The sequence below is a fragment of the Anabrus simplex genome, chromosome 1 (genome assembly GCF_040414725.1).
Source record: "Anabrus simplex isolate iqAnaSimp1 chromosome 1, ASM4041472v1, whole genome shotgun sequence".
Taxonomy (NCBI): domain Eukaryota; kingdom Metazoa; phylum Arthropoda; class Insecta; order Orthoptera; family Tettigoniidae; genus Anabrus; species Anabrus simplex.
This window is the reverse complement of record NC_090265.1, coordinates 1523258807-1523284786: the sequence shown is the minus strand read 5'-3', so window position 1 is coordinate 1523284786 and position 25980 is coordinate 1523258807. Positions and strand designations below refer to the sequence as shown.

At 38.7% G+C, this 25980-nt stretch overlaps 1 protein-coding gene across 12 annotated transcripts in view; it reads left to right on the top strand.

Moving 5' to 3' along the window:
• The window catches only part of polybromo (protein), a 618289-nt gene that overhangs the window by 379659 nt on the left and 212650 nt on the right, over positions 1-25980 (top strand). For 10 of the 12 annotated variants that reach the window (XR_010858640.2, XM_067138036.2, XM_067138035.2 and 7 more), the window contains one exon: positions 12502-12670. Coding sequence is in view for 11 of the 12 variants with exons in the window: in XM_067138036.2 (XP_066994137.2) it covers positions 12502-12670 (169 nt within the window). In the remaining variant the exon portion in view is untranslated. The remainder of the gene's footprint in view (positions 1-12501; positions 12671-25980) is intronic. The other 2 variants (XM_067138039.2, XM_067138032.2) reach the window with 1 other exon arrangement.

Sequence of the window (25980 nt, the reverse complement as noted above, 5' to 3'; positions counted from 1 at the left end):
ACTACCTCACTCCTCATTTCCCTAGTACGCTTCTTCAGTGACACCTAGGCAATCTGTGACAGCTAATGGTGGACCTGTTGAGGATCCAACCAGCCTTCGGGCTGAATACCCAACCATTTACAAAGTTTGGATGCTAAGATGGGATTAGCAGGAAGCAAGATAGTGCTGGTGATAGATGTCCAGCTCATCCTTCAGATGCATCTTTCCTGCAGAATATCAAAGTGGTTTTCTTTCCTCCTAACTGCACTAGTCACCTGCAGCCTTTGGACCTTGGCATTATTCATTCTGTGAAAGTGAAGTACAGGAAGGCCCTGGTTCGAAGAGCTATTTCTTTCCTCTAGAGAAATGAGGAAATGAAATTGAATACCAAGCCATGCGTATGTTTGTAGCAGCATGACAACTAGTTACAAGAGACACTATTCAAAACCGCTTAGGCCATGCAGGTTTTGGTGCCATTTCAGAAGTTTTTAATGAAGATGACACTACTGATGACATTAGTGAAGATTGGGTGGTTGTATCAAAGGATTCAAGTGCCACAACATTAGAATTTGTTACTTGTGATGATAATATCCTAACCTCAGCACCACAGATGGATGTTGGAGACCTTCGTGACGATGCAAAAAGACAAAGTACTGAAGAGGAGGAAGAAGAAGAGGAGAATTCAGCAGAACCAACTTTTAGGGCAGCAGTAGAATAACTGGATATTGTCCACCTGTACTTGTCCTCCTTCAACATTGATGAAGATCTCATCAATAGTCTCAACCAAATTGAGAGAAAACTTCTTTCCGTGAGACATCTGGGCAAGAGGAAGCAAACTACTGTACTGGAATATTTCAGAAAGTGAAGTTTAATATTCTCATAGTTCTCATGCTCTATTTTTCACAAATCTTGTTAAAATCATGTTAGATCTCTGTTCCTTCAATTTAAAACTGCAAGTTAGTACTATTTCTCTATTCCTTGCTGCAGGTTGTGCTCCCAATGGTCCACCAAGGAATTTGTTACGTCTGCTGTTTTGTAAATATTTTCCGTTATTCTTGTGTTAATTTGAGTTTTTATTATTAATATGTTCATTTATTATTTCTTGACATTACATTAGTTAAAGACATAAATGTATTATTATTTCTAGTGATATATAGCCTATTTTCTTTCAACCCCCTTTTGAGGAAAACACCTTTTTAAGGAAGATATATCAAATTCCCCTGAGATTTGTTAAAAATGAGTGTATCCTCCTAATTCAATACATCATATATTCCATCATTAGACGGAGTAATCAGATTCAAACATGTTTCGGCTTGTTCGAGCCATCTTCAGTGAAGGTGTTGAAATAATTTACATAATACAAGCTAAAAAATGCCTAAACAACATAATTAAGGAATAAATTAAAAAACAAAACAGACCCTAGAAAGAAACAAAATTAGCACAATATCCAGTATTTACATCATCTTGTGGAACAGGCTTGTCAGGCTTGGTTTCTCAAATTTTTTTGCTCCTGCTCCCCTCATAGCCAATTCGATGTGAGGATTTCCACAAAGATGATAGATTTTCTGTCTGAATTTTCGACATTGATTTCATCCTGTTTTGTATTGTTACAAAATCAATATTTTGTAAGGTCCGCAACCTCACTATGTGCACTTATTGTTCATCTCCATCTGGATCATTTGTTTTCATTTCTTTTCTTAGGTTAACACAGTTTTTAGTTTTTTTTATGTTTTGTATTAACCCCTGTTTCACTGAATTTTGTTGCAGTGAGTTGTTTTTTGCTCCACAAGATGATGTAAATATTGTATATTGTGCATATCTCCCTTGGTAAATTTATTATTCCAGTGCCTAACTCCCTTCTTATAAACAAATATTTTCCTCAATTTGTCCTCTTGAATTCCAAATTTATCTTCATATTAAAATCTTTCATACTTTTAAAAACCCTGCTCATCCTTATTCGTCTAGTAATATTATTCCACGCCATCTCTCCACTGACAATTCAGAATATATTGCTTATAATTCCAACATTACTGGTCAGTTACTGGAAACTACAAATCCTCCAGCTAACACATTCTTGGCTGTCAGCGCCTCACCCCAGTGTGCTCTTCAGCTGGTAACCAGCACACCCATCAAGACACATGGCTAGTGCACACAGTGGAAGTCACTGCAGACATCCAGAGTGCAAGGCAGCACCTATGCACCATGAGAAACTTAGTCTCTTTTACAGTAAGTTGGTTTATCCACATCTTACTGCAGAGGGTCTGCTGTGCCAGCCAGCAAGGCTATATGTTCTTTCATTACTTTTAACAAGCTGGCTTGAACATGATTTTACACAACGTCCCACACAGCACAAGTCAAGATTTTCTCCAAATTCAAAAAATATGTTATTATAACATCTAAATCAACGTGATGTGTTTTAAGAAGAGCCCAAGTTTGTGCCTTATTTTACAATCACCAAAAAAAGCTTTTAAACAACAAGGACTTGATATTTTGGCCTTAATTTTTTATGCATTTCTTGTTATGTGATACCTTTATCTTTTAGTTTTAAATGGTATTTAAGCTGTAGTTGATGATGTCCACGGTACAAGGACGAAACACATTCTAGTTGATTTTTAATAAATTGATATTTGTATTGTAAGGTGAGACCTCTGTGAAACCTTTTTTTTTAAAATAAAAATTTAGCAAAATTATTGATGAAGTAAAATAAAAATATTGAAAAATAAACCAAACTAACTTTCTTAAATCTTTCTAAAAGTGATGAAATTAGAAAAAAATTTGCCACAAACAGGTGCCTATACCTATTAGTCATTTCCCGTAGTGAATCTCGCGCACCCCTTGCTCCTACTGAACAACTAAAAACACAGTTGTCTTGGTGGTACAAATCAATGGTTTTATGCTTTTGAAATTATATAAAAACAAATGCAGATAAATTTACTCTAGCCCCATATTATCAGTGATGGTTAGCTGTTCACTACTTGCACGTTACTATACGAGTATTAACAGCACTGGGTGTCCGACTCGTTGGCTGAACGGTCAGCGTACTGGCCTTCGGTTCAGAGGATCCCGGGTTCGATTCCCGGCCGGGTCGGGATTTTAACCTTAATTGGTTAATTCCAATGGCACGGGCGCTGGGTGTATGTGTTGTCTTTATCATCATTTCATCCTCATAATGACGCGCAGGTCGCCTACAGGCGTCAAATAGAAGACCTGCACCTGGCGAGCCGAACCCGTCCTGGGATATCCCGGCACTAAAAGCCATACGACATTTCAACAGCACTTGGTGCAATACTGGTACTGTTATATTGTCCTTGGCAAGAACAGTTTGTTTGCTAATGGGTGAGAAAACCAATCCCTTATTGTATTCCATTAGCCAAAAATATGAAAGGACAAGAAAGAGTAACTTCGAACTGACAGAACAAAATGGTTCATAGGAAAAGAACAAGAATTTTGGAACGGCAGTTTATCAATCCCAGTTTCTTTTCTAGCCTTCAACTTTTGTTTATTTTTATATTATTATTATTATTATTATTATTATTATTATTATTATTATTATCATTGTACGTACATTTCAGTACTTTGCCAGTAGGAGCCTTTTAGTCGCTTTAATCATCCTTGTATACATTATATTTATAGAAACCTAACAAAAGCATAGAAATAAGCTTGATTTTAGGATGTCAACCACCAAGTAGGAATTGTCGTGGTAGAAATATTCTGAATAGTATCCAGTTTATTTTCTCTTTTTTTGAAAAAAAAAAAGATGCCACCTCCAAATAAAAATGAGGCGCTCCAAACATATTTTGCACTTTTGATACATCAAGATGATATTTAATCTCTCATCACTACATAACAGGTGAATGCTTATTTTATTGAAATGTTAAACAAAACTATAACCAGTATTTTTTATCCCCCAGGACCATTGAACTTTATCCCCTTTCATGTTCCACAATTTAGAGTTCACAAGAATAAATAGCTGCTGTTTTGGTGCTGTGATCGGTTTGGTGTGGTACATGACTGTTCTGACTTCAAAAACCTCTACTAGTTATGTAACAGGTGAACACAGGATGGGTAAGACTCAAGATCTTGGTTACTTGGATCGCGGCCAGATTGTCAGTGCCATATGTATGGGCTATTCCATCTCCAAAGTCGTGCAGGCAATGGGCCTTCCATTTGGCCGCCATGTCCAGAGTGTACCATGAGTACGTAGATTTGGGCAAAACTACCATCGCTATTGTCATCTGCCTTGGTGTATGTGTTGTTGGCAAGGTACACCGTCGACTGAAAGATCGCCCGGACAAATGTCACTTAACCGGTTTGTACTTGCCAATGGCAAGTGCGTTATCAAGCACTCATGGCAAAGGATTCTCTGGTATATCTGACATCGCCCCTCGCCGACAAATGATACAGGAACTTGCTGTGAGATGATGCCCACCCATTTGTTCACCTCCAGCACACTGTGCGAGACCTGTGCATATAGTAAGACAGTGCACTGTCCAATCGGTCCTGATGTACTTCAGTAGTTCAGTGAACACTCCGTGGGAGAATGCTTGCCTGTCCTACGTATTGAGCACATCGAAGATGCTGTCGGGAGAGATGTGTGGTAATGTGTTCGGCCTATTGCCTTTGACATTTAGAGTAGATAAATGAATTAATTTTAAGGCTGACTACTTCTAATACAGCAACATGTCTCTTTGGTCTCTTCAGTGTCGGGTCATGAAATATAGATTTTAGATTTGAGGTCCTTGAAAACTTTCTCTGTACTATTGCTATTACTCAGGACTTTCTTGAAGAGTTGGTTTATTCTTATTTCCTAACAAATTACGATCTCTTTCTCTCCCATCCAGCCATTATCTAAAGGCTAAGCCTTGTCGCTGCTGCCACATCCCACGGTCTTCAGCAGTCCTTTTCATTGTGACATAGGAAGCAAAACCCTGCTGAGTGATTATGTTCCTAAGGTATGAGAGACGTGGTCTTCCTCTCGACTTCTTCCCTAGAACCTTTCCTTCAAAGACATTCTGGAGAAAGGTGTCATGTTGTAGGACGTGTCCAAGAAATTTAGCTTTCCTTTGCTCTATCGAATAAATTAAGGTCCGTTTCTCATTAACTGCATTTAAGATTTGGATATTAGTCTTTTTTTCTGTCCAACTCGTCCCTGTCTACACACTGAAATTCTTGACTGGAATTCTGCTCTAAATTCACTAATTACCATCTTGATCTTTCTCATTTCTTTATAACTGTTTGCTTCCACTATGTTTTCAATCCTTTTCATGTCATCATCTTTGTTCTTCCTTTTACAGAGGTCTTGTGATTTCATTTTTGTGCTTTTGCACTAGTAGGTCTTCTCTCACTCATTTTGTTATCTCTTTCCTTCATATAATTCTTTTGCCGGGCTGAGTGGCTCAGGCGGTTGGGGTGCTGGCCTTCCAGCTCCAACTTGGCAGGTTCATTCCTGATTCATTTTATTATCTCTTTCCATCATATATATATATATATATATATATATTTTTTTTTTTTTTGCTGGGCTGAATGGCTCAGGCGGTTGGGGCGCTGGCCTTCTGACTCCAACTTGGCAGGTTAAATCCTGGCTCAGTCCGGTGGTATTTGAAGTACTCAAATATGTCAGCCTTGTATCAGTAGATTACTGGCACTTAAAAGAACTCCTGCAGGACTAAATTTCGGCACCTCGGCATCTCCGAAAACTGTAAAAGTAGTTAATAGGATGTAAAGCCAATAACATTATTATATCATATCCTTCTTTAACTGTATTTCCAATTATTTCATTAATGTTTTTCCAATATCCTTAGTTCTTATATCTGTTTATTCCCTCTGATGAATTCTTCCTGAATTTCATTTTTTCCCCGTGGTCATTTCTGCATTCTTCAGTTTCTTTACATCGTACTTCTTGTTGCTTACACTCTGAATAACTTTATTTCTTGCAATTCTCCGACAGAATTTGATTTGAACAAGAAAATAATCATATTTGCAGTCAGCTCCTCTGTGCCTTTTTACACCACAACACTTCAGGCATGTCTACTATCTACCATGGAGGTGCTCAGTTGGGCACCCATTGAGGCTGGCCTGGCGTAAATGCGGGCAGCTTATGTAGCAAACATATGTCACAGTGAAGCGAGAGAGTAAACACACTTTGCAGGGACGCAGAGCCATAACATAAAATCCAATTTTATTTGGAAGCTCTCCTCCACTACTCAGCAAAATGCTGATTGGGGTACAGCACAACCACAGCACTACTAAAAGTTACAAATGACATTCAAGCAGGCATGGACAACGGACAAATGACTATCCTTGTACTTTTAGACCTAAGTAAAGCATTTGACTGTGTGGACAGAAAGATATTATTAGCTAAGCTACAAGCACAAAAATTTTCTTCAAGCGCACTGACGTGGCTGCACTCTTATTTAATTGGGCGGCAGCAGTGCGTTTCAACAGGTACGAAAGTGTCACACTGGCAACAAACTGAAGTTGGCGTAGTTCAGGGCAGTGTTCTAGCGCCACTGCTATTTTCACTGTACTTAAATGACCTACCAGAACATATAAAAACGTGTAAATACCATTTCTTCGCAGACGATATTCAACTTTATATACAAACAAACCCGAAAGACATCCAACTAGACATTGACAAACTAAATGATGACGTGGAAAATATAAAAGACTGGACTAAAAATAATTCTCTTAAAGTCAATCCATTCAAATCGCAAGCAATCATAATTGGATCCAAAAGTAATCATACCAAACTGAAAAGTGTTAAAATTCCCCCAATCCTATTCCACGCAACACCAATACAAATAAACGAAACAGTAAAAAACCTTGGCCTCATTTTTGATAAGTACTTAAACTGGACGGAGCACACGACGAAAATATGCCAACGAGTATTCTTTTCTTTGCACTCTCTTAAACGTTTACGGGATCTCCTTCCTCTAAATACGAGAAAGTTACTTGTTCAAAGCTTAATTCTACCCATCTTCGATTATGGTGACGTAATATACAACAACCTAAACACCACCCTTAACGTTAAACTTCAGCGGGCTTATAATACATGCATCCGTTTTGTATTAAATATGCCCAGGTATTGCCATATATCACCTTGTCTTGAACAGCTGTCGTGGTTATATTTGGCGGAGAGAAGAAACCTTCACTCTGTTTCGCTTGTTCACAACATTCTCCGTATAGACACACCAAGTTATCTGAGAATGGATCTTAAATACTTGTCATCTCCAAACAGTATACCTACAAGGTCAGAAACCTCTTCCCTGCTGAGCTTTCCAATTTACCGCACGACCGGGTACAGCAACTCATTCATACCTGCAACCATACGCTCTTGGAATTCCCTTTCGGCTGTAATTAGAGACATACATAGTAGAAATGTATTTTAAAAAACATGTTATAAATGGTACATAGACTTAAGAAATTAGTATTTAATGTTTTTTTTAAAAGTGACTCTCAGAAATTTTCCTTTTGTTTATAACTATTATTTAAGTTTAATTTTATAATTCATTATATGTAACTAGAAATCCTAATACTCTGTAGTTTGTACAATGTAGTACATATGAGATGGTTTGGCATAACAGCAGGCTTCATAGCCTGAGCCACGCCACAAGTCAATAAATAAATAAATAAATAAATAAATAAATAAATAAATAATCACAAGAAGACCAACCTTTTCAAGATACAGTATTTCGGTTTGATTTATACTGCGCTTATATAAACGGTCAGTTTTATTTTCTTATATTTATACATTCAAAAAAACTGACACGTTATAATTTCTTTTTTACAGTTTATAAAGATACAGGGTCTAAGCATACAAGCTGTGATTTATTCCTTGGATGTGAATGACAGTATTTCCATTATGGAAAGTAAAACTCCAATAATTTATTACAAGAATATTTGAGGCTGTTGGCCTAACTTTTTATTGCATCTGGTCAAAATACATAATGCAATGCACATAAAAAAATGTATATATTAAAATGTAAATTGAAAATGAGTATTATAATTTAAAGTGGTCATGCCAAATATTTATCTACTTGATCTCTTGCTGAAATAGAAAATGTCTGAAGAGATACTAATTTTTTTAAAGGATAGAAGCTGTGGTTTTCAGTGTTTAGGTTTTTCAATCTGCCAAACACAAAATACAAATTTATAAAACTCCAGGACATATCTGAAAATATCCCTTATTAAGTAAGAAACCTGTACCAAAGATGTTGCTTATGTGCTCCATACAGAATGATGAATTTTTCCATTTGTATTTTCAATTCTTTAAGATTTCCAGGGTCATAGCCGAATGAGTCCTCTTTCCTGCCTGGTTGTTTGTCTATTAGATATATCAATATCTCCAGTTATTATAATATATTCTCAACACACTTTTTTTTATTTATTTTTATTTTTTTATTTTTTTTTATGACATGCATGTGTTAGCCGCATGCCCAACCCATTAGGCTTACCATACCTTAACCAAGATTTCCCCATTTTAAGACACTCTGAACTTGCCCTTTCCCATTCAGGTATTGGATTTCGGAAACACTGACGGAAAGACTGCCAACTGGGTATCTCTTGAGTTTTACCAGAAGTGTGGACTTGGCTTCCATGATTCTCTAATGACTAAGATATTAGCTGTTCATCCTATTAATCTGGTCCTGGGATAGGCATCTAGTAGCATTGGATACCCCCCTAAGTCTTGCTTGATTAACCTAACCACTGCTTATGTTCCATTTATCACTCAGTACCTTCCTAGATGGTGCAAGTTCAACTGTCTTCTCCGTTTGAGTTTCAGTGTACCAAACTACCCAATGTGACCTATGTTCCTTCCAGTCTTAAGGTCATTGTCGTTCACCATCAGTTCCACCAATTCATCTTATATTTGCTCTTTCCTTCATCAAGGGTCAGAATACTAGATCTGTAACATTAATCTAATCAGCTATACTGTACCTCAGTGAATGTTCTAATTACAGCACTGTTCGCAAACACCAGTTCAAAAAGCTATCCATTAGTATACTGTATAATCGACTGAATTCTTTGTCACGATCCACTACGATAACCGTAGAAACACAAATTCATTACTTCCTCTTGCCATACCTGCCTGGTGGGCTGAGTGGTTCAGATGGTAGAAGGTCTGACCTTCATTTCATGCTCTGACAACCATATTGCATATCTTATCATATTGAAGTCTTGAATAGGCCCAGGTTTATATAGAAGATCGCCCTACCTGAACAACCCCTCCCTAACTGGTCTGTCTTAAAGGGGCCGATGACATAGATGTTAGGCCCTTTAAAACAACAACCATCATCATCATCATTATCATTGTTGTTAAAGACATTCAAGCTTCATAGGCTTTTCGATCATGAAATTTCCAGCGTTTCATCCCAAAGGACAGTGGACGTATCAGTTGGACTGCTGCACCTTTCCAAGATGCTGGTGGCTAGTGCGCCATTGAGATACCACTGCAAGCCTCCTATGTAGGACAACTCAGTGATGGTGCACTAGGGGAAGTACTGTATGTACCTCCACTTGTATAAAGCCTGCCTTTTGCTTTTGTATCAAAACTTAAGTTCCCAGAAGGAAAACATACGAGGGCTATTTTCTTTTCAAGTTCTGTTTGTTTCTAAAAGTAAATTGCATAGTGGCAGGAAGCGGGTCTGTGCGTTGTATGATTGTGCCGCTCCCTCGCTACAACTGCCGCCAGTGCTGGCTTCAATCCCTTAGTCGTCGCCGAGCTTTGGGCGAGTAACGATGGCCGCTACGATTGATGCTCCCGCCAATTGTGAGTTGTGAAATGTGATTTGTTTCCTTCAAGCTGAAAGATGCAGTGTTGCTGAAATTCATCGCAGAATGAATGAAGTGTACGGTGAACACTGTATGAGTGACAGTGCTGTGAGAAAATGGTATAAGAAATTTGCTGAAGGTCGAAGAGACATCCATGACGAAGGTGGTCAAGGGCGCAAGTCGGTCGCTACTGCAAATTTGGTTGACTGAGTTAACCAAGTGATCTGGAAGATGCGGAGGTTTATGGTCAGTGAACTTGCCACAAAATTTCCAGATATTTCACGGTCTTCCCTGTACAAAATTGTAACCACCGAGCTAGGGCACCGAAAACTGTGTGCCCGTTGCGTCCCAAAAATGTTGAGCGAGTGCCAGTGTGACAAAAGAACTTCTCCAAAAGTTCAAGTGGGAAGTCTTTGACCACCCACCTTACAGTCCTGACCTAGTACCCAGTGATTATCACCTCTTTCGAGAAATGAAGGCGTGGTTAGGTGGACAACGCTTCGCTACCAACGAAAAGCTTCAAGACGCTGTAAGTACCTACCTGAGCTCACTGGTGGCACACTTCTTTGCAGAGGGTGTAGGAAAGCTGGTGAAATGAAATGAAATGGTGTATGGCTCTTAGTGCCGGGAGTGTCCGAGGACAAGTTCGACTCGCCAGATGCAGGGCTTTTGATTTAACGCCCGTAGGCGACCTGCACATCGTGATGAGGATGAAATGACAATGAAGACGACACATACACCCAGCCCCCGTGCCAGCAAAATGAACCAATCATGGTTAAAATTCCCGACTCTGCCGGGAATCGAACCCTTGTTCCCTGTGACCAAAAGCCAGCGCGCTAACCATTTAGCCATGGAGCCGGACAGGAAAGCTGGTCCTTCATTATGACAAATGTCTAACCTCCTTGGTGACTATGTAGAAAAATAAGTCAGAATGTACAAACTTTTGGTGATAAAACCATCTTGTTATCTCAATACGTCTATTATTTATGGCCTATTGGAACTTAAAAAAAAAAAAAAAAAAAAACAGCCTTCATAATTTAATTATTTCATTGATTGCAAATGTTAAACATATTCAAGCTCTTTAGGCCTTTTAACCTTTTGCACTCCTTTGTCGAGTGGGGCTCAACATTAAAATGTTAGACTTGCACTCCAATGTTGAGTTCCACTTGACATGACAATAACTCGTACTTTCAGTGCTCCCATGGCAACTGTGATGTGTCCCAGTATTGTAGAGCTATCTAGCGGTCTCCGAGAGAGCACTTTTCCCTATTTACTATAGTTTGCAGGAATTTAATGACTTTGTAACTTCTGTTATTCTCGAATGTTTATGACAGTTCACTGATGATATAGATTGAATATAAACATGGCTTCTGCTTCATCTTCACTTACGGAAATGGATATTTTAGAACAGTTAGTGGACATCTGCTTTCATCATCTGGAAATAATTCAACCTCAGTTATTGTCAGAAAGAAGCGAGGCTGTGTTGAACAATTAGAAAAACCAAAGTAATTATTGACTACTCATCAAAGATGGAAGGCGTTGATCACTCGGACCATTACCCATCGAATTGTGTTTTTATAGTGAAAAGCTTGAAATGGTGGTGGAAATTGTACTTCTGGCTATTGTGAATGGCAATAGTTGACAGCTTTTTGCTTTATAAAGATTACTGCACTGCAAATCACATGGAAATTCCGTTGCACAAAACCTTGCGGAAACAGGTGATCAGTGGGTTGCTTGGTGAAGTACGCAATCAAGTTCAAAAGCGAGGAAGACCAATCTACTTCTGATGTTGAACATTTGAATGGTGAACTGCACATCATCAATAACCTACCTGGGAAACAACATAAAGACTGCTGTCTGTTCAAACAGAAGCAAGTAAGAGGTAGAAAGGAAACAGTTTACTATACTGCAAAACATGTTCAAGAAAACCCGGTCTCCACCCAGAGAACCTTTCTGAAAAGTATCACACAATGAAAAACTAGAAGGATTAATGTATTTTGTATTCTAACTGCAAGTATATAACATGTAACATAATTATATTTTGTGTTAGATAGTTTTGCAGTGTTCACTTCCTGCAGCTGTTCATAGTGCAAACATTAATTCGGAGTGGAGCAGGAAGGATCCGCTAAGGGTAATGGAGTTCAAAATATTAAATCAGGAAATTTCCAGCAGTGTTAATCCTCTTCGTTTATCTACCTACCCCGCATATCCCCTTTTCGTCACTTGTCTGTCTACTGAATCATTTCATACTTGACTCTCTTCTCTCTAAATGATAATCATATAATGAATATTTTATTTGTGTAATTTTTGTCATGCATCATTCTGCCTAATACATATTGTCGTTTTTAAGCATGCCCAGGAGAATTTTTCTCCCTGTTACAGTGTATTGCTTAATTAAAAGAATCTTGCATCATAATAAAACCTTAATTATTCCTGCGTGAATTTAAGATATTGCCATTTTATTCCTTTATAGGGAGATTAAAGATCACATTCTGTTGTTTTTTGTATAGAACACAACCTTGATTGGATGTTTGTGAAAGTAATTTTCTACTTTCACTATTCAGATTTGTTGTTAGGAAACTATTTGATTACAATAAAATTTAGGTTATTAAAACCTGTCTTGATTATTTCTTCAAGTATCATTTTCTGTGCATTATTTACCCTGCAGCCTGTGTTTTTCCTAGCCTTCACCTCCTCTTTTTCTTTTCTTGTAATGAGAGTGAGTTGATGACTATTCCTTGTATTTAATAGGGATGAACTGTGTCGTGGAGGTGACCTGTTGCACTCACCTGCTCTCAGTTACACACTGATGCATTTGGCAGCCACAGTGGAGTCAACTCGTCAGGGCAAGCTGATGGAAGAGCAACCCGAGGAGGAAACAGAAACACGAAGTTCAGATGACTCGCTCAAAGTGAGAATTGTGTGTGCCCCATACTGTTAATTTGTTTGTAGAATTTATAAAAAGAATTAATATAATAATAGGAATTTAATCGCATGTGTAAAGGTGGTAGAAGCTTGGTATATCATTATTCATAATTATGATTACGTATTTATCATCATCATCATCATTTAGTGAATTGAGCTGATTGAATTTGTAATTGGTTTAAATTCTGTAGGTTACAAAAAAAAGATCACATGTTGATTCTCCTGTGATCGAAATGACTTGAAAAATGAAGGTACGTACGTGAAATTGATTAGAAGATTGATAGTTATGTAGAGTAATTTTGCTTCATTTTCAATTCTGAATTGTGATTTGATATAACGTTTTATATTTTTCTGTTCATTGATTGAGAATTGCTTAATAATTTTCCTAGCACATGTTATTATTAAGAGGTGATGTTGAGTTTATTTTCACTGCTGAGTACAGTAAGATGTTTCTAGGACATTGATAGTAATTCATTATCAAATTAATATTTTTGGTGTATGAGAGGAGGAGGATGGTGAGATAGAAGGAGGTGAGTCATCAACTGTGAAGTTATGTTATTTTAATTATATCCTTTATCATTGATAGATGCTCAATAAATTTTAGATAGAAGAGGAACGGCAGGAGGGGGAGTATTCATTCTGATGAAAGATGAATTTATAAGCTACGAAAAAGTTAAGGATGGGAAACATGAAATTTTAGGGTAGGCTCATCTCTAAAGATAAAAGCAACTTGATGTTTTTGGGTGTACAGACCTGGAAAGGGTGGCTCTGATGCTGATGCAGAATTATTTGATAAGATAATCAGCTATGTGAGGAAACGACACAGAAAGAAATGTGATTGTAGCATGTGATCTCAATTTACCAAATGTCAGTTGGAAAGTTAAAGCGATAGACAGGAAACATAATCAACAAATAGTAAAGAAGTTACCTGGGAAGGACAGCTGAATCAGAGGGAAGAATATTTTAGTCTTGCATCTGTCACAAATAAAAGTAGGTGGTAATATTTAATACCAGAAGGCCATGATAATATCAAAGAGTCCATCACACACTGGGTCACAGTTACATTGTTAATGGCCAGTAATTCACACACATTAAGAAGATAAGGCACATAGTTTCAAGGCACCAATAATTATGCTAGCAAAAAATGGCCCTCAGAATCAGCGCTTTCATCAGCAGATTGATACGCTATTTGAGTTCATAGTTCATTATTATTATTATTATTATTATTATTATTATTATTATTATTATAGTGCTCAATTTGTGCATTAATTAAAGAGAATCAATCAAACAGAACTCGGAGAGAGAGTTAGTTAGCCTTTTGCATTTAACAGCGTGATAACGACCATGAGATTTTTGAGGGATGGTAGGATGATGTCCGCAGCTGTCTTTAGATGCTTGCTATAAATGCCATCTAACCCTGAAGCTTTCCTGTCTTTTAGCCTTATTATGGTTTTGTGCACCTCCTCTTGTGTAAATAGTGCCAAGTCATCGTACTCTGTTTCATTGGATTTCTTTGAGTAAGCATATGAGGAATTTTGTTGGTTCAGGACCTTTGTTGAAATGAACGTCCCAGATGTTCATGCCCGTTTTACCAGCAGTTTGTGATTTCCTAGGTTTCAGCGCTAAATAAGGATCCTTCATTGCCTCCGACACCAATCTGCTAGCTTGCAATTCAGTGTAAGCCTTTCCTTTACTCTTTAAGAGATCCTTATATTTTTTCCTGAGATGGCTATAATTTTCTATATCTTCTGATTTGTTACTTGCTTTTGCTACATATAGAGGATGTAGTACCTCTTTTATTTGCGAGTAGCCAGCTTGGTTGAACCAGTTCTGTGATCTTTTTTTTAATTGTTGTAGTTGCAGGTTTAAGGAAAATTTCTAATGCAGAAGCCTCATATTCTCGATCTTTTTTTAGTATTATGTTACTTAGATCATCAAGGCTGCTCTTATCTTGTTTTAGAATGTCTTTATTTAGAATTTAGGGTTACGGAATTTTATCTTATTTTTGCTTGACTGACCCGTTACATTGAAACTCACTAGGACCAGACAATGTTTCTTCAAAGGATACTCTATGACTCTGTAATCCACTTGATGCATTCCGGATCCTTAAAAAAAATATCAGATCAATCGTACTACTCCCATTATGAGAGAAATATGTCTTATCATATTCCCGATTGATGAGTGTAAAACCTTCCTCATCCATTGTTTGGAGCAGCTCTTCTTTCCTATAATCGTTCCTGTCTAATCTGCAGTTTAAGTCGCTTGGTACGATTGTGTTGTTTAATGGGTCTGTCTTTGATAATGCTGTCATTATTGTAGCTATTATGCCCTCAATTGGAGTTAGGGGCTCGATATATAGTCCAGTTATTACTAATTTCTGTGATTCAAGTATCATGAAGTTCACAACTCTATATACACAATTCAGTATTCCAGCAGAAGGCTTGAAGAAACAAGCTAGACTTCTTATTGGTCTTCCTCTTGGACCTCATGTTCCGAAAATCTGCTCAGAGTAGAAGCCTGGAAGTTCGATCATATTAGTTGCTAGAGTTTCTGTCATGATTAGAATGTCCTGATCATCAAAAAGATTTCTCGGGGCAAAATCCAGAGTGCTTTTATCCCTTCTACATTCCATAGGAGAAGGTTAATCCTCGAACCATGCCCCTTGTCTTTGCTGTAGAAAAATATGAAATTGTCTGATTAAGACCCCTCGTGGCCAGAGGCTTGGAACAGTTATCTTTTTAAGATCTTTTAGAAGGATTCAAACACTAAAAGCTTTCCTTAAACCTCTTGACTGCAGTGATTCACATTTTGTGCTCTCTGTAATATTCAATTTCCTTAGATGGCATTCTAACTTTTCTTTGGAAGCGCTGTGATTGAGTCGTCCTATGTATAACCAAGCTCTCTTTGGTGCTGCTTTAAGTTCTTGATCCTTTGATTCGTCGTCATCCTTAGATGAGGATTGTTTCGTTCCTATAACTATTGAAGACTGAATTGATAACCTGCGTTTACGATTGAAGACCTCTGGCCTAGATGAATTGTTGTTATCATTGATGCTGTCATCATATATTTCAATCTGGTGAAATGTAATCAACTTCCTACTACTACCGGACGAAACTTCATCTAAGCTGGAAATATTTTCCTGATGATGAAATTTCCCTAAATTCGGAACTGTATTTCTCTACTCTTTCTTTTTTTTTCCTTATCTCTGGGAGACTCTTTTTCTTTCCCTACAATAATTCTTGAGAGGTGTGAAGGTACTTATGTCTGGTGGAATTGGAACTTTCTTGTTTGAAGTTGTTTGACAGATAGAATCAACGTCTTTGCCTACAGCATTGTGAATTTATTCTCCTATTTTGTTTACAGGCTAGATTTCATGCTTTCCAAATATTTTGGATATGATAGGACAAGATTCTTATTATTTTCTGTTCAAAATCCAAGGCAGTTGTTATTTTTGGTTTGCAATAATTACATAGCCATGTCAATTTGCAGTTCTTTCTTTTGGCTATATCATTTTCTTCTTTAGTTATATCAGTACAATGAAAGTGTTGTCATTTGTTGCAGCATTCACATTCGATGGCTTCGTCAGCACTGTTTACTGTCTTAGAGCAAATATTACATAAATCCAAATTGGCCGTCATCTCTTTGATGAGGGAGGTTTATTTGCTGCGATGGCACACGTCGTACTAGATTTTCTTGACTTTTAATAATAACTCTTTGAAAGCCACTGATGTCGATATGTTGTGTGTATCTTGAAGCCAGGCATTATTCAATCAATACTGATCTGCATTTAGGACAGTCGCCCAGGTAGCAGATTCCCTATCTGTTGCTTTCCTAGCCTTTTCTTAAATGATTTCAAAGAAATTGGAAATTTATTGAACATCTCCCTTGGTAAGTTATTCCAATCCCTAACTCCCCTTCCTATAAATGAATATTTGCCCCAGTTTGTCCTCTTGAATTCCAACTTTATCTTCATATTGTGATCTTTCCTACTTTTATAAACGCCATTCAAACTTATTCGTCTACTAATGTCATTCCACGCCATCTCTTCGCTGACAGCTCGGAACATACCACTTACATGTAATAACTTAATGTAACTTAATGTTATTATTTCAATCACATACCACTTAGTCGAGCAGCTCTTCTTCTTCTTCTTCTTCTTCTTCTTCTTCTTCTTCTTCTTTCTCTCAATTACATTTTTGTAACGCTACTCTTTTGTCGGAAATCACCCTTCCTTAAAGTCGAATGGACTTGATTTTCAGAGTAATCCAATACTTGATCGATAGTAACTTGTGTGAACATTGTACTATTGACTCAATAAATGAATAAATTCACAAGATTATGTACTTTATGGACTCAGATTTAACTTTATTCAGCACATCACTATTTTCTCCATGGCCTTCGTGGTCTTTCAGCAGCTCACCCTTGAAACTCTTTGGAACCTTCTATTCGATCTTTGGGAACTATGTATATAGACTCTTTGCGGACACCATCAAAATGGAGCTGGGTTCCTCACCTTGTGTTCACTATCTGTATCACATGCAATTTGCCAAATGTACCAAGTATTTCAAGGTTTCACTCACCCAACGCATGTAAAGACTTAGTAACAATGATTCAGACTCACATTTACATAACTATTACATAATGTACTTTCTTCGGGCATGTGTTGTCAAGTGTATTTGACAAGAAAATCTATTAACTTGTGATCAAACAAGGCCTTTCTGTTATATCATTAATTAAGTCCAGAGTAATCTCTTTGCTCCACTCCATTTGTGACTATAAATGTTGGTACCGGTATAGTGCAGAGTCAAATGCATTTTCAGGGTGATAACAGACTAAGAAGAGAGGGTTCTTTTGTTCTCTGCATTTTTCCTGAAGTTGCCTTGTGCAGAAAATCATATCACTTGTGCTTCGGGAAGTTCGAAACCCACTTTCGGTCTCTGGGAGGACTCTCTGAGAGATAACTTGCAGGTGGTTAAGTAAAAATCTTGCAAGAATTTTACCTATAATAGACATTTGTGATATACTGCGATAATTGCCACAAATACTGCAATTACGTTTTTGAAGATTAAGACGATGGCATTTTTTAGTTCACCAGGTGCTTCTTTGACTTCTCAAATTTTGAGGATGAGAGTGAAAATCTGTGTTTTGTGGGATTGACCACCAGCTTCAGTTATCTCCAGAGGGATGTTATGCGGGCCAGGTGCCTTTCTAGGTTTCATTCGATATAGAGCTACACTGAATTCTTGGTAAGTTGGTGGAACCGCCATTCATGGTTGTTTTGGCTCTTGAGACACATCACAAATAGAGACGACATCAGCAGGGCTTTTTAGAAGGGTGGAGAAATGCTCCTTCCAATGCTCCAGGATTTCATGGCTGTCTGTAGGTGTGGTAGAGTTGTCAGCACTTTTCAGTGTACCTGATGAAACGCAAGATCAACCATATAGCTCTTTTATTCCTTCATAAAAGTTCTTCAGGATGTGAGCATCAGATGCCGTATTTCACCTCTTTATTGTTGCACTTCTTCTTCTTTTATGACCACATAGGATCACTTTAGTCAGTCCAGCGTTCAAGTCTCTTCGAAAGGATTGTTCGGGCTTTGTGGTGCTCCCAGTACTTGTTCAGACACTCCGATCTTTGTGCCCTTTCCTCTGTTGAAAATATGTGTGGTGTTGGTTTGTTTTGTGTTAGGGTAAAGCAGAGGTTTGTATTCTTGAGTTTTGTATTCAATTTTATCTTACCGTATTTCACGGCATAATCGTCGCCACCGCGTAATCGTCGCATCCTTTATTTTCAATACAAAAACCGGACTTTAAACCTTTAATTACATAATCGTCGCACGTCCAAATTTTGTTCACTAATCTGGTTAAAAGGTAAATGGAACTGCAACGTAAGTTGCACATGAATGCGCAATTTAAATACGTGTATGGTTTATGGGCAATTTGGCAACACAGTCACGTTTGCGACATGTTGCACAACGCATAAATAAATAATACCGGTATATGTACGACGCATGGCTTACCGGTAGACTATCGGCAGTTTGACAACGTGGTCGCGAGACAGTGTACTATTTATTCACCACCTACATATTATGAGTTCCCATTTGAAATACGTAAGGCTGTAAGTGATCGCTTATCGGCAACGTCGCCAGGAAATACCGGCTAGGTAGGTTGAATGGACCTCGAACCAGCCCTCAGATACAGGTAAAATTCCCTGACCCGGCCGTGAATTGAACCCGAGGCCTCCGTGTAAGAGGCAAGCACGCTATCCCTACACCATGGGGCCGGCTCCTGTGTTATTGCGCACGAAGTGAAATCCAAGACGATAACGCAGATTTCCACGGAATTATTCAGCCGAATTATTTACGATGTCTCAGTTGTCATCGCTAGACTCTTATCTTACTACTACGTCATAAGTGTCCGGGCATGGGATGAAAACTTTTATCCAAGCAGTCAAGATAATTATTATCCAATGCTATTAAAGTTTTATTTTATAAACTCGTCAGTAATGTAATGTAAAATCATCAATAACTGGGAAGAAATATTAACCTAATTACCGTATGTTTAAAAGAAATTGAAAAAAATGAATGTTTGTTACTGACGTCTCGGAATACAGTCAACTATACAGTAGATCTACACCGCGCTAGCTAGAGCTCCGGTTTGCGAGCTTTGCGCAAGCGCAGTAGTGTGTCGCAACCAACGAGCTAAACTGATAAATTGTTGCATGCTTCCTTGCTGCCTAACAGTATTGGCTGCTCTGGAATTGACAGATCACAGATGCATTTATTTGTTTCAGATTTACGTGATTACTGTAGACATGTGTGCGTGAGAATTTAAGTTTTTAATTTGTGTTTTGGGTGTTTGCAGAAATAATTTGTTTTAATAGTGAACAATTACGGAAAGTCATTTATATCGCAAAACATTAACGTGTGAAGCATTTATAAGCGATTATGGGTAAATACAGAAACTATTCTGCGGGCTTCAAGCTAAGCGTAATTGCCTTCGCTGAACAGCACGGGAACAGAGCTGCAGAAAGAAAATTTTCTGTGAGTGAAAAGTTGGTGCGTGTCTGGCGGAAAGTAAAAAACAAGCTAAAAAGCACAAACCCTTCTAGACGCGCGTTTAGAGGTCCTAAAACAGGGAAGTTTCCTATAATTGACGAAGAAGTGTTTAGGTACGTCAGTGAAATACGTAACAATGGCTGCAGTGTATCATATGAAATGTTACAAATTAAGGGACAGGAGGTAGCACGCAAACACAACATACCGGTAACTCAGTTTAAGGCGACTCGTGGGTGGATTAAGGGGTTCATGGGACGACACAATCCGTCAGTGCGAAGGAGAACAACACTAAGCCAAAAGTTGCCTGCTGATTACACGGACAAGATTGTAAATTTTCACCGATTTGTCATACGTTTGCGCAAGGAAACTTCGTACTTGCTTTCTCAAATCGGTAATGCCGATCAGACTCCAATCTTTTTTTGATATGCCTCGCAACAGCACTATTGCGCTAAAAGGATCACGGAGTGTATTAATGAAAACCAGCGGTAGTGAGAAGTTGCGATGCACGGCAATGCTAGCCATTACAGCTGACGGGAGAAAGTTGCCGCCTTACATCATTTTCAAGAGGAAAACGATGCCTAAGAATATACAGTTTCCCCGTGGAATTCATGTACGAGTGCAACCAAAGGGTTGGATGGACGTAGAACTCATGCTGGACTGGGTTAAAACTGTGTGAAATAGAAGACCTGGTGCACTACTAAAACAACCAGCTCTGCTTGTTTTAGATAGTTTCCGAGGTCACCTCGTGAACGAAGTGAAGCAAATTCTCACTACAAATAAGACACGACAGATAGTCATTCCTGGTGGCCTAACATCTGCTTTGCAGCCACTAGACGTATGTGTTAATAAACCCTTTAAAGACCACTTACATCGATTTTACGAGTGGATGATGAGCGGCGATCAGCAATTGACGCCCGCCGGAAATATCAGGCGTCCACCCTTGGACTTGTTATGCTCGTGGGTGAAGAAGAGTTGGGATCTTATACCACCTGAACTAGTCTCCAAGAGCTTCAAAAGGACTGGGATTTCGAATGCACTAGACGGTTCCGAAGATGACGCAGTGTGGCAGGGAGACGAAGAATCTGATACTGGTATTAACAGAGACGCGGACGGCGCATCAGATAGCGAAACCTGCGATAGCGACACCGAAGATTTGGAATAAATTGCGTACCGGTAAGTCCGCATTTCACAACAAAGCGATAATTTTTTGCAAGTGTAATATTTTAACTTTAATACTCAAATTAATGACAAATTAACTTAATACGTTCATTTTTATTTTCAGGTTGGAAAAACGTTCGCCGATTTGTTGCGAAAAATTATGAATTTTGTTTTAGACTATTTTAATTATTTTGATGTATAAACGCGAGTATTACGTGCATCTTAAATTTGTATCAAATACAATTTAGTTATAAATACATTTTTTGAGTAATACAAATACTGGTATTAAATATTCATCGTATAATGGTCGCACCCTACAATTTTTTTCGAAAATTTCGGTATAGAAAGTGCGACGATTATGCCGTGAAATACGGTATTTGTGGTGTCTTCTGTTGTAAGGCCTATTTCCTTCTGATCCTCTTTTACTTCTCTGATCCATTTACATCCTGTTGTAGTATTTTTTGAGACAAGATTGTGTTATACTAGTTGTTTCAGAAGTCTCGAATCCTGCATCCTCATGATATGTCCAAAGAATCGCAGTCTCCTCTTACGCATAGTATCTGAAACGGGTTCTAGCTCTTTGTACATGACTTTGTTAGGTATTAACCGCCACTGTCCATCTTTCTGGTATTGTTTGTTGATGCAGGTTCTTCCAATCCTCCTTTCAATTTTCTGAAGTCTGTCAGTCTGATTGTTTATTCAGGTGAAAAAGTGTTTCTGCTGTATATGAAGCTTCCGGTTTTATAACTGTGTTGTAGTGTTTTATTTTTTCATTTATTGATAGACATTTCTTTTTGTAGATATCCCATGTTAATTTTTGTGCTTTAGCTAATCTATTTGTTCTTGTTTGGATTGAGATTTTTCATTTAGGTTATGTGTTATTACTTCTCCAAGATATTTAAATTGAGTTACTATTTTGATTTTATTACCATTTATGGTAACTTCTTTTAGTTGTGTTGGTTTTTGGGGCATAATTTCTGTTTTTTCAAATGATATTTTGAGGCCAATTTTATTTGCAATGTTCTGTTCTGAAGTTCTGATATCTGGGTTTTTGCTTCTTTTATGTCCACTGCTAGTACTGCTAAATCATCAGCACTTATTATACTAAACTTTTAAAAAGTAGTAGGGTGTGACCATTATGTGAAGAATTTTTTAATACCAGTATTTATATTACTGAAAAAAATGAAATTATAACTAAATAGTACCTATTTGTTACAAGTTTAGGTGCATGTAATACGCGCACATCAAAATAATTAATTAAATTAGTCCAAATCAAAATGCATAATTTATTTGCAACAGTTCGGTGAACGTTTCTCCTACCTGAAAATAAAAATGAACTTATTAAGTTAATTGTCATTGATTTGAGAATGAAAGTTAAATACACTGACTGACAGAGCAAATGCAACACCAAGAAGGAGTGGTCAGAACTTTATGCCAATTGCAGGGTAGACTGACGTCACTGAGGTATGCTCATAATGTGAAATGCGCCGCTGTGCTGCGCACGTAGCGAACGATAAATGGGACACGGCGTTGGCGAATGGCCCACTTCGTACCGTGATTTCTCAGCCGACAGTCATTGTAGAACGTGTTGTCGTGTGCCACAGGACACGTGTATAGCTAAGAATGCCAGGCCGCCATCAACGGAGGCATTTCCAGCAGACAGACGACTTTACGAGGGGTATGGTGATCGGGCTGAGAAGGGCAGGTTGGTCGCTTCGTCAAATCGCAGCCGATACCCATAGGGATGTGTCCATGGTGCAGCGCCTGTGGCGAAGATGGTTGGCGTAGGGACATTTGGCACGTGCGAGGGGTCCAGGCGCAGCCCGAGTGACGTCAGCACGCGAGGATCGGCGGATCGGCGCATCCGCCGCCAAGCGGTGGCAGCCCCGCACGGCACGTCAACCGCCATTCTTCAGCATGTGCAAGACACCCTGGCTGTTCCAATATCGACCAGAACAATTTCCCGTCGATTGGTTGAAGGAGGCCTGCACTCCCGGCGTCCGCTCAGAAGACTACCATTGACTCCACAGCATAGACGTGCACGCCTGGCATGGTGCCGGGCTAGAGCGACTTGGATGAGGGAATGGCGGAACGTCGTGTTCTCCGATGAGTCACAATTCTGTTCTGTCAGTGATAGTCACCGCAGACGAGTGTGGCGTCGGCGTGGAGACAGGTTAAATCCGGCAGTAACTGTGGAGCGCCCTACCGCTAGACAACGCGGCATCATGGTTTGGGGCGCTATTGCGTATGATTCCACGTCACCTCTAGTGCGTATTCAAGGCACGTTAAATGCCCACCGCTACGTGCAGCATGTGCTGCAGCCGGTGGCACTCCCGTACCTTCAGGGGCTGCCCAATGCTCTGTTTCAGCAGGATAATGCCCGCCCACACACTGCTCGCATCTCCCAACAGGCTCTACGAGGTGTACAGATGCTTCCGTGGCCAGCGTACTCTCCGGATCTCTCACCAATCGAACACGTGTGGGATCTCATTGGACGCCGTTTGCAAACTCTGCCCCAGCCTCGTACGGACGACCAACTGTGGCAAATGGTTGACAGAGAATGGAGAACCATCCCTCAGGACACCATCCGCACTCTTATTGACTCTGTACCTCGACGTGTTTCTGCGTGCATCGCCGCTCGCGGTGGTCCTACATCCTACTGAGTCGATGCCGTGCGCATTGTGTAACCTGCATATCGGTTTGAAATAAACATCAATTATTCGTCCGTGCCGTCTCTGTTTTTTCCCCAACTTTCATCCCTTTCGAACCACTCCTTCTTGGTGTTGCATTTGCTCTGTCAGTCAGTGTATTACACTTGCAGATTATTATTGCATTGTTGTGAAATCCAGACTTACTGGTAAACAATTTATTCCAAATCATCTGTCTTGCTATAGCTGGTTTCGGTATACGATGCGCCGTCCTCGCCGCTGTTCATACTAATATAAGGTTCTTCATCTCTCTGCCACGCTGCGTCATCTTTGGATCCGTTTAGTGCATTTGAAATCCCAGTCCTTTCGAAGTTGTTGGAGACTACTGTTGGATTTTTTTATAACGGACACTCGAGTTTAGGTGTTAATTACAAATGAAACTGACAGGCCTATTTCAAAATGAGTTATGCCAATATTTTCCTTGTTTAATTCTGCATTAGAGTATGCATACCTGCCAAGAATTCTGGTTTTTTCGTAAAATGTACGGATTTTGAGTGTTTTTTTACAGTTGTACGGATGAACAACATTATTGTATGGATTTTGAATATCTGCGCTTGTTTTCACTTTCTGCATCCAAATCGGATTTGTTTGACTTTTGATTGTAGCAGAAATTCAACGGGTAAATGTATCGATAAACATGTTATCGATTATCACCATGTTTTTGTCACCTGTTCAACCTCAACTGCTACTTCATTCCCTAAGATGTTCCCTGATTTTGAAGAAAATAAATCAGTGAAAAGTAGCAGGCTGTGATTTTATACATAATAACTTTAGTAACTGCGTTGTGCTTCGTAGCAGATGAAAGGCTTTGTTTGTGTGTGGGTGTGAGTAACATTGGCGGTAGTTCTGAAACTCGTGGAATTGTGTGACAAATTTATAAGTGATTTAGTATTTTTAGTGGTGTTTGTAATGAGTTCAACTAAGAAACGATATTATCAATCTTTTAGGGAGGCATATTCTGCTGAATTTCCTTGTTTTATACGATCACATCATGGAAAGGCGAAATATTCGCATTCTGTTCCATGTGCTCATGTGATATAAACATTTCTCACGAAGGTAGAACAGAATTAGTAATTCACATTAAATCTGTTAAACATGTTTCCAATACAAAATTTAAGGATGGCAGTCAAAAAGTTAATTTGTTTTTTTACCTCTTCTGGAGCTGACCTTGATATAGTGAGAGCGGAATGCTTGTTCAATTCATTTTTAATTGAACATAATACAGTAGAACCTGCCCTAACGGACTTATTCAGCAGACACCTCCCTATGCGCACAATTTTCCTCATAACCAATTTTATTTTACATAAGACAATTGTTAAATTGGCCTCGTTTAAGCAGACACCGTGAACTCCTGACAGCGGACATCGCCATTTGTCCTGTCCACTTGACTTAAGCGGACACTTTACACGTTGCAGGACAATTTATTACGCCGGACCACATGTCATCCTCTCTTTTAAAACCATTCTTCAGACATAAGGAAATCCCTTTTGAATGTTTATACTATTTCGAGTGCAAGGGAAGAGAAGGTACATCGGAATGCAGTTCTACCTAGTGGTGTGTAGGCCTATTTTGAGAATTCTAATTGCTCAGAAATGCTGCCAGAGACTGTTGACTCACAAGTTACCTGGGGATTTTTTTCCCTTCGTGCATCATTATATTCATAACTCAGATTGTCGCTGATGAGGTCGACCTCATGTAGTCAACTTGAGAAGGAAAAGACAGTACAGGCAATAATTAGTGAGACAGAAATACTGTAGCATTTCAGTTGTCTGTTAAACATGAGTAACAAGGGATTACTTCACGAAGCTGTAATGTTTGTAAATGATGTAAAATCACTTATAATAACTCTCTATGAAATACTAACACAGACATGACTTAGAATAATAAAAATAAAGATATGTATGCTTATATTCAAGGTGGATATTCTTTGCCATTAAAATGTTGATTATTTTTACAAACTTGTTTTAGCAGACACCTCTCGTAACGGACATTTTCCCTCGGAACCGACGGTGTCCTCAGAAGGGAGGTTCGACTGTATCCCGTTAGCTTAATGGTAGAGTTAAATAAACATTCTTTTCATCTTCCAGGGGTTATTTTGGCACAGCATTTGATTATATTATTAACAAGCTCCCTCTCAATGATGAAGTACTGAAACATGCAAAGGTTGCAGATGTTTCAAAGATTGAAGATGCCCATTTCTTCTGTACAGTTCTTTATAGAAAGATTTCCGTCATTGCTGCTGAGAAAGGACAGTGAGTCGGTTGAGGATGCAATGACTGTGCTACTGTTGAGAGTGAGAATCTGACAGATGACACCAATTGGGCTTGCTTGATGAACATTTGTGGAGCTTTATGGTGTTCCTAAGTGTGATCCAGGCTAATG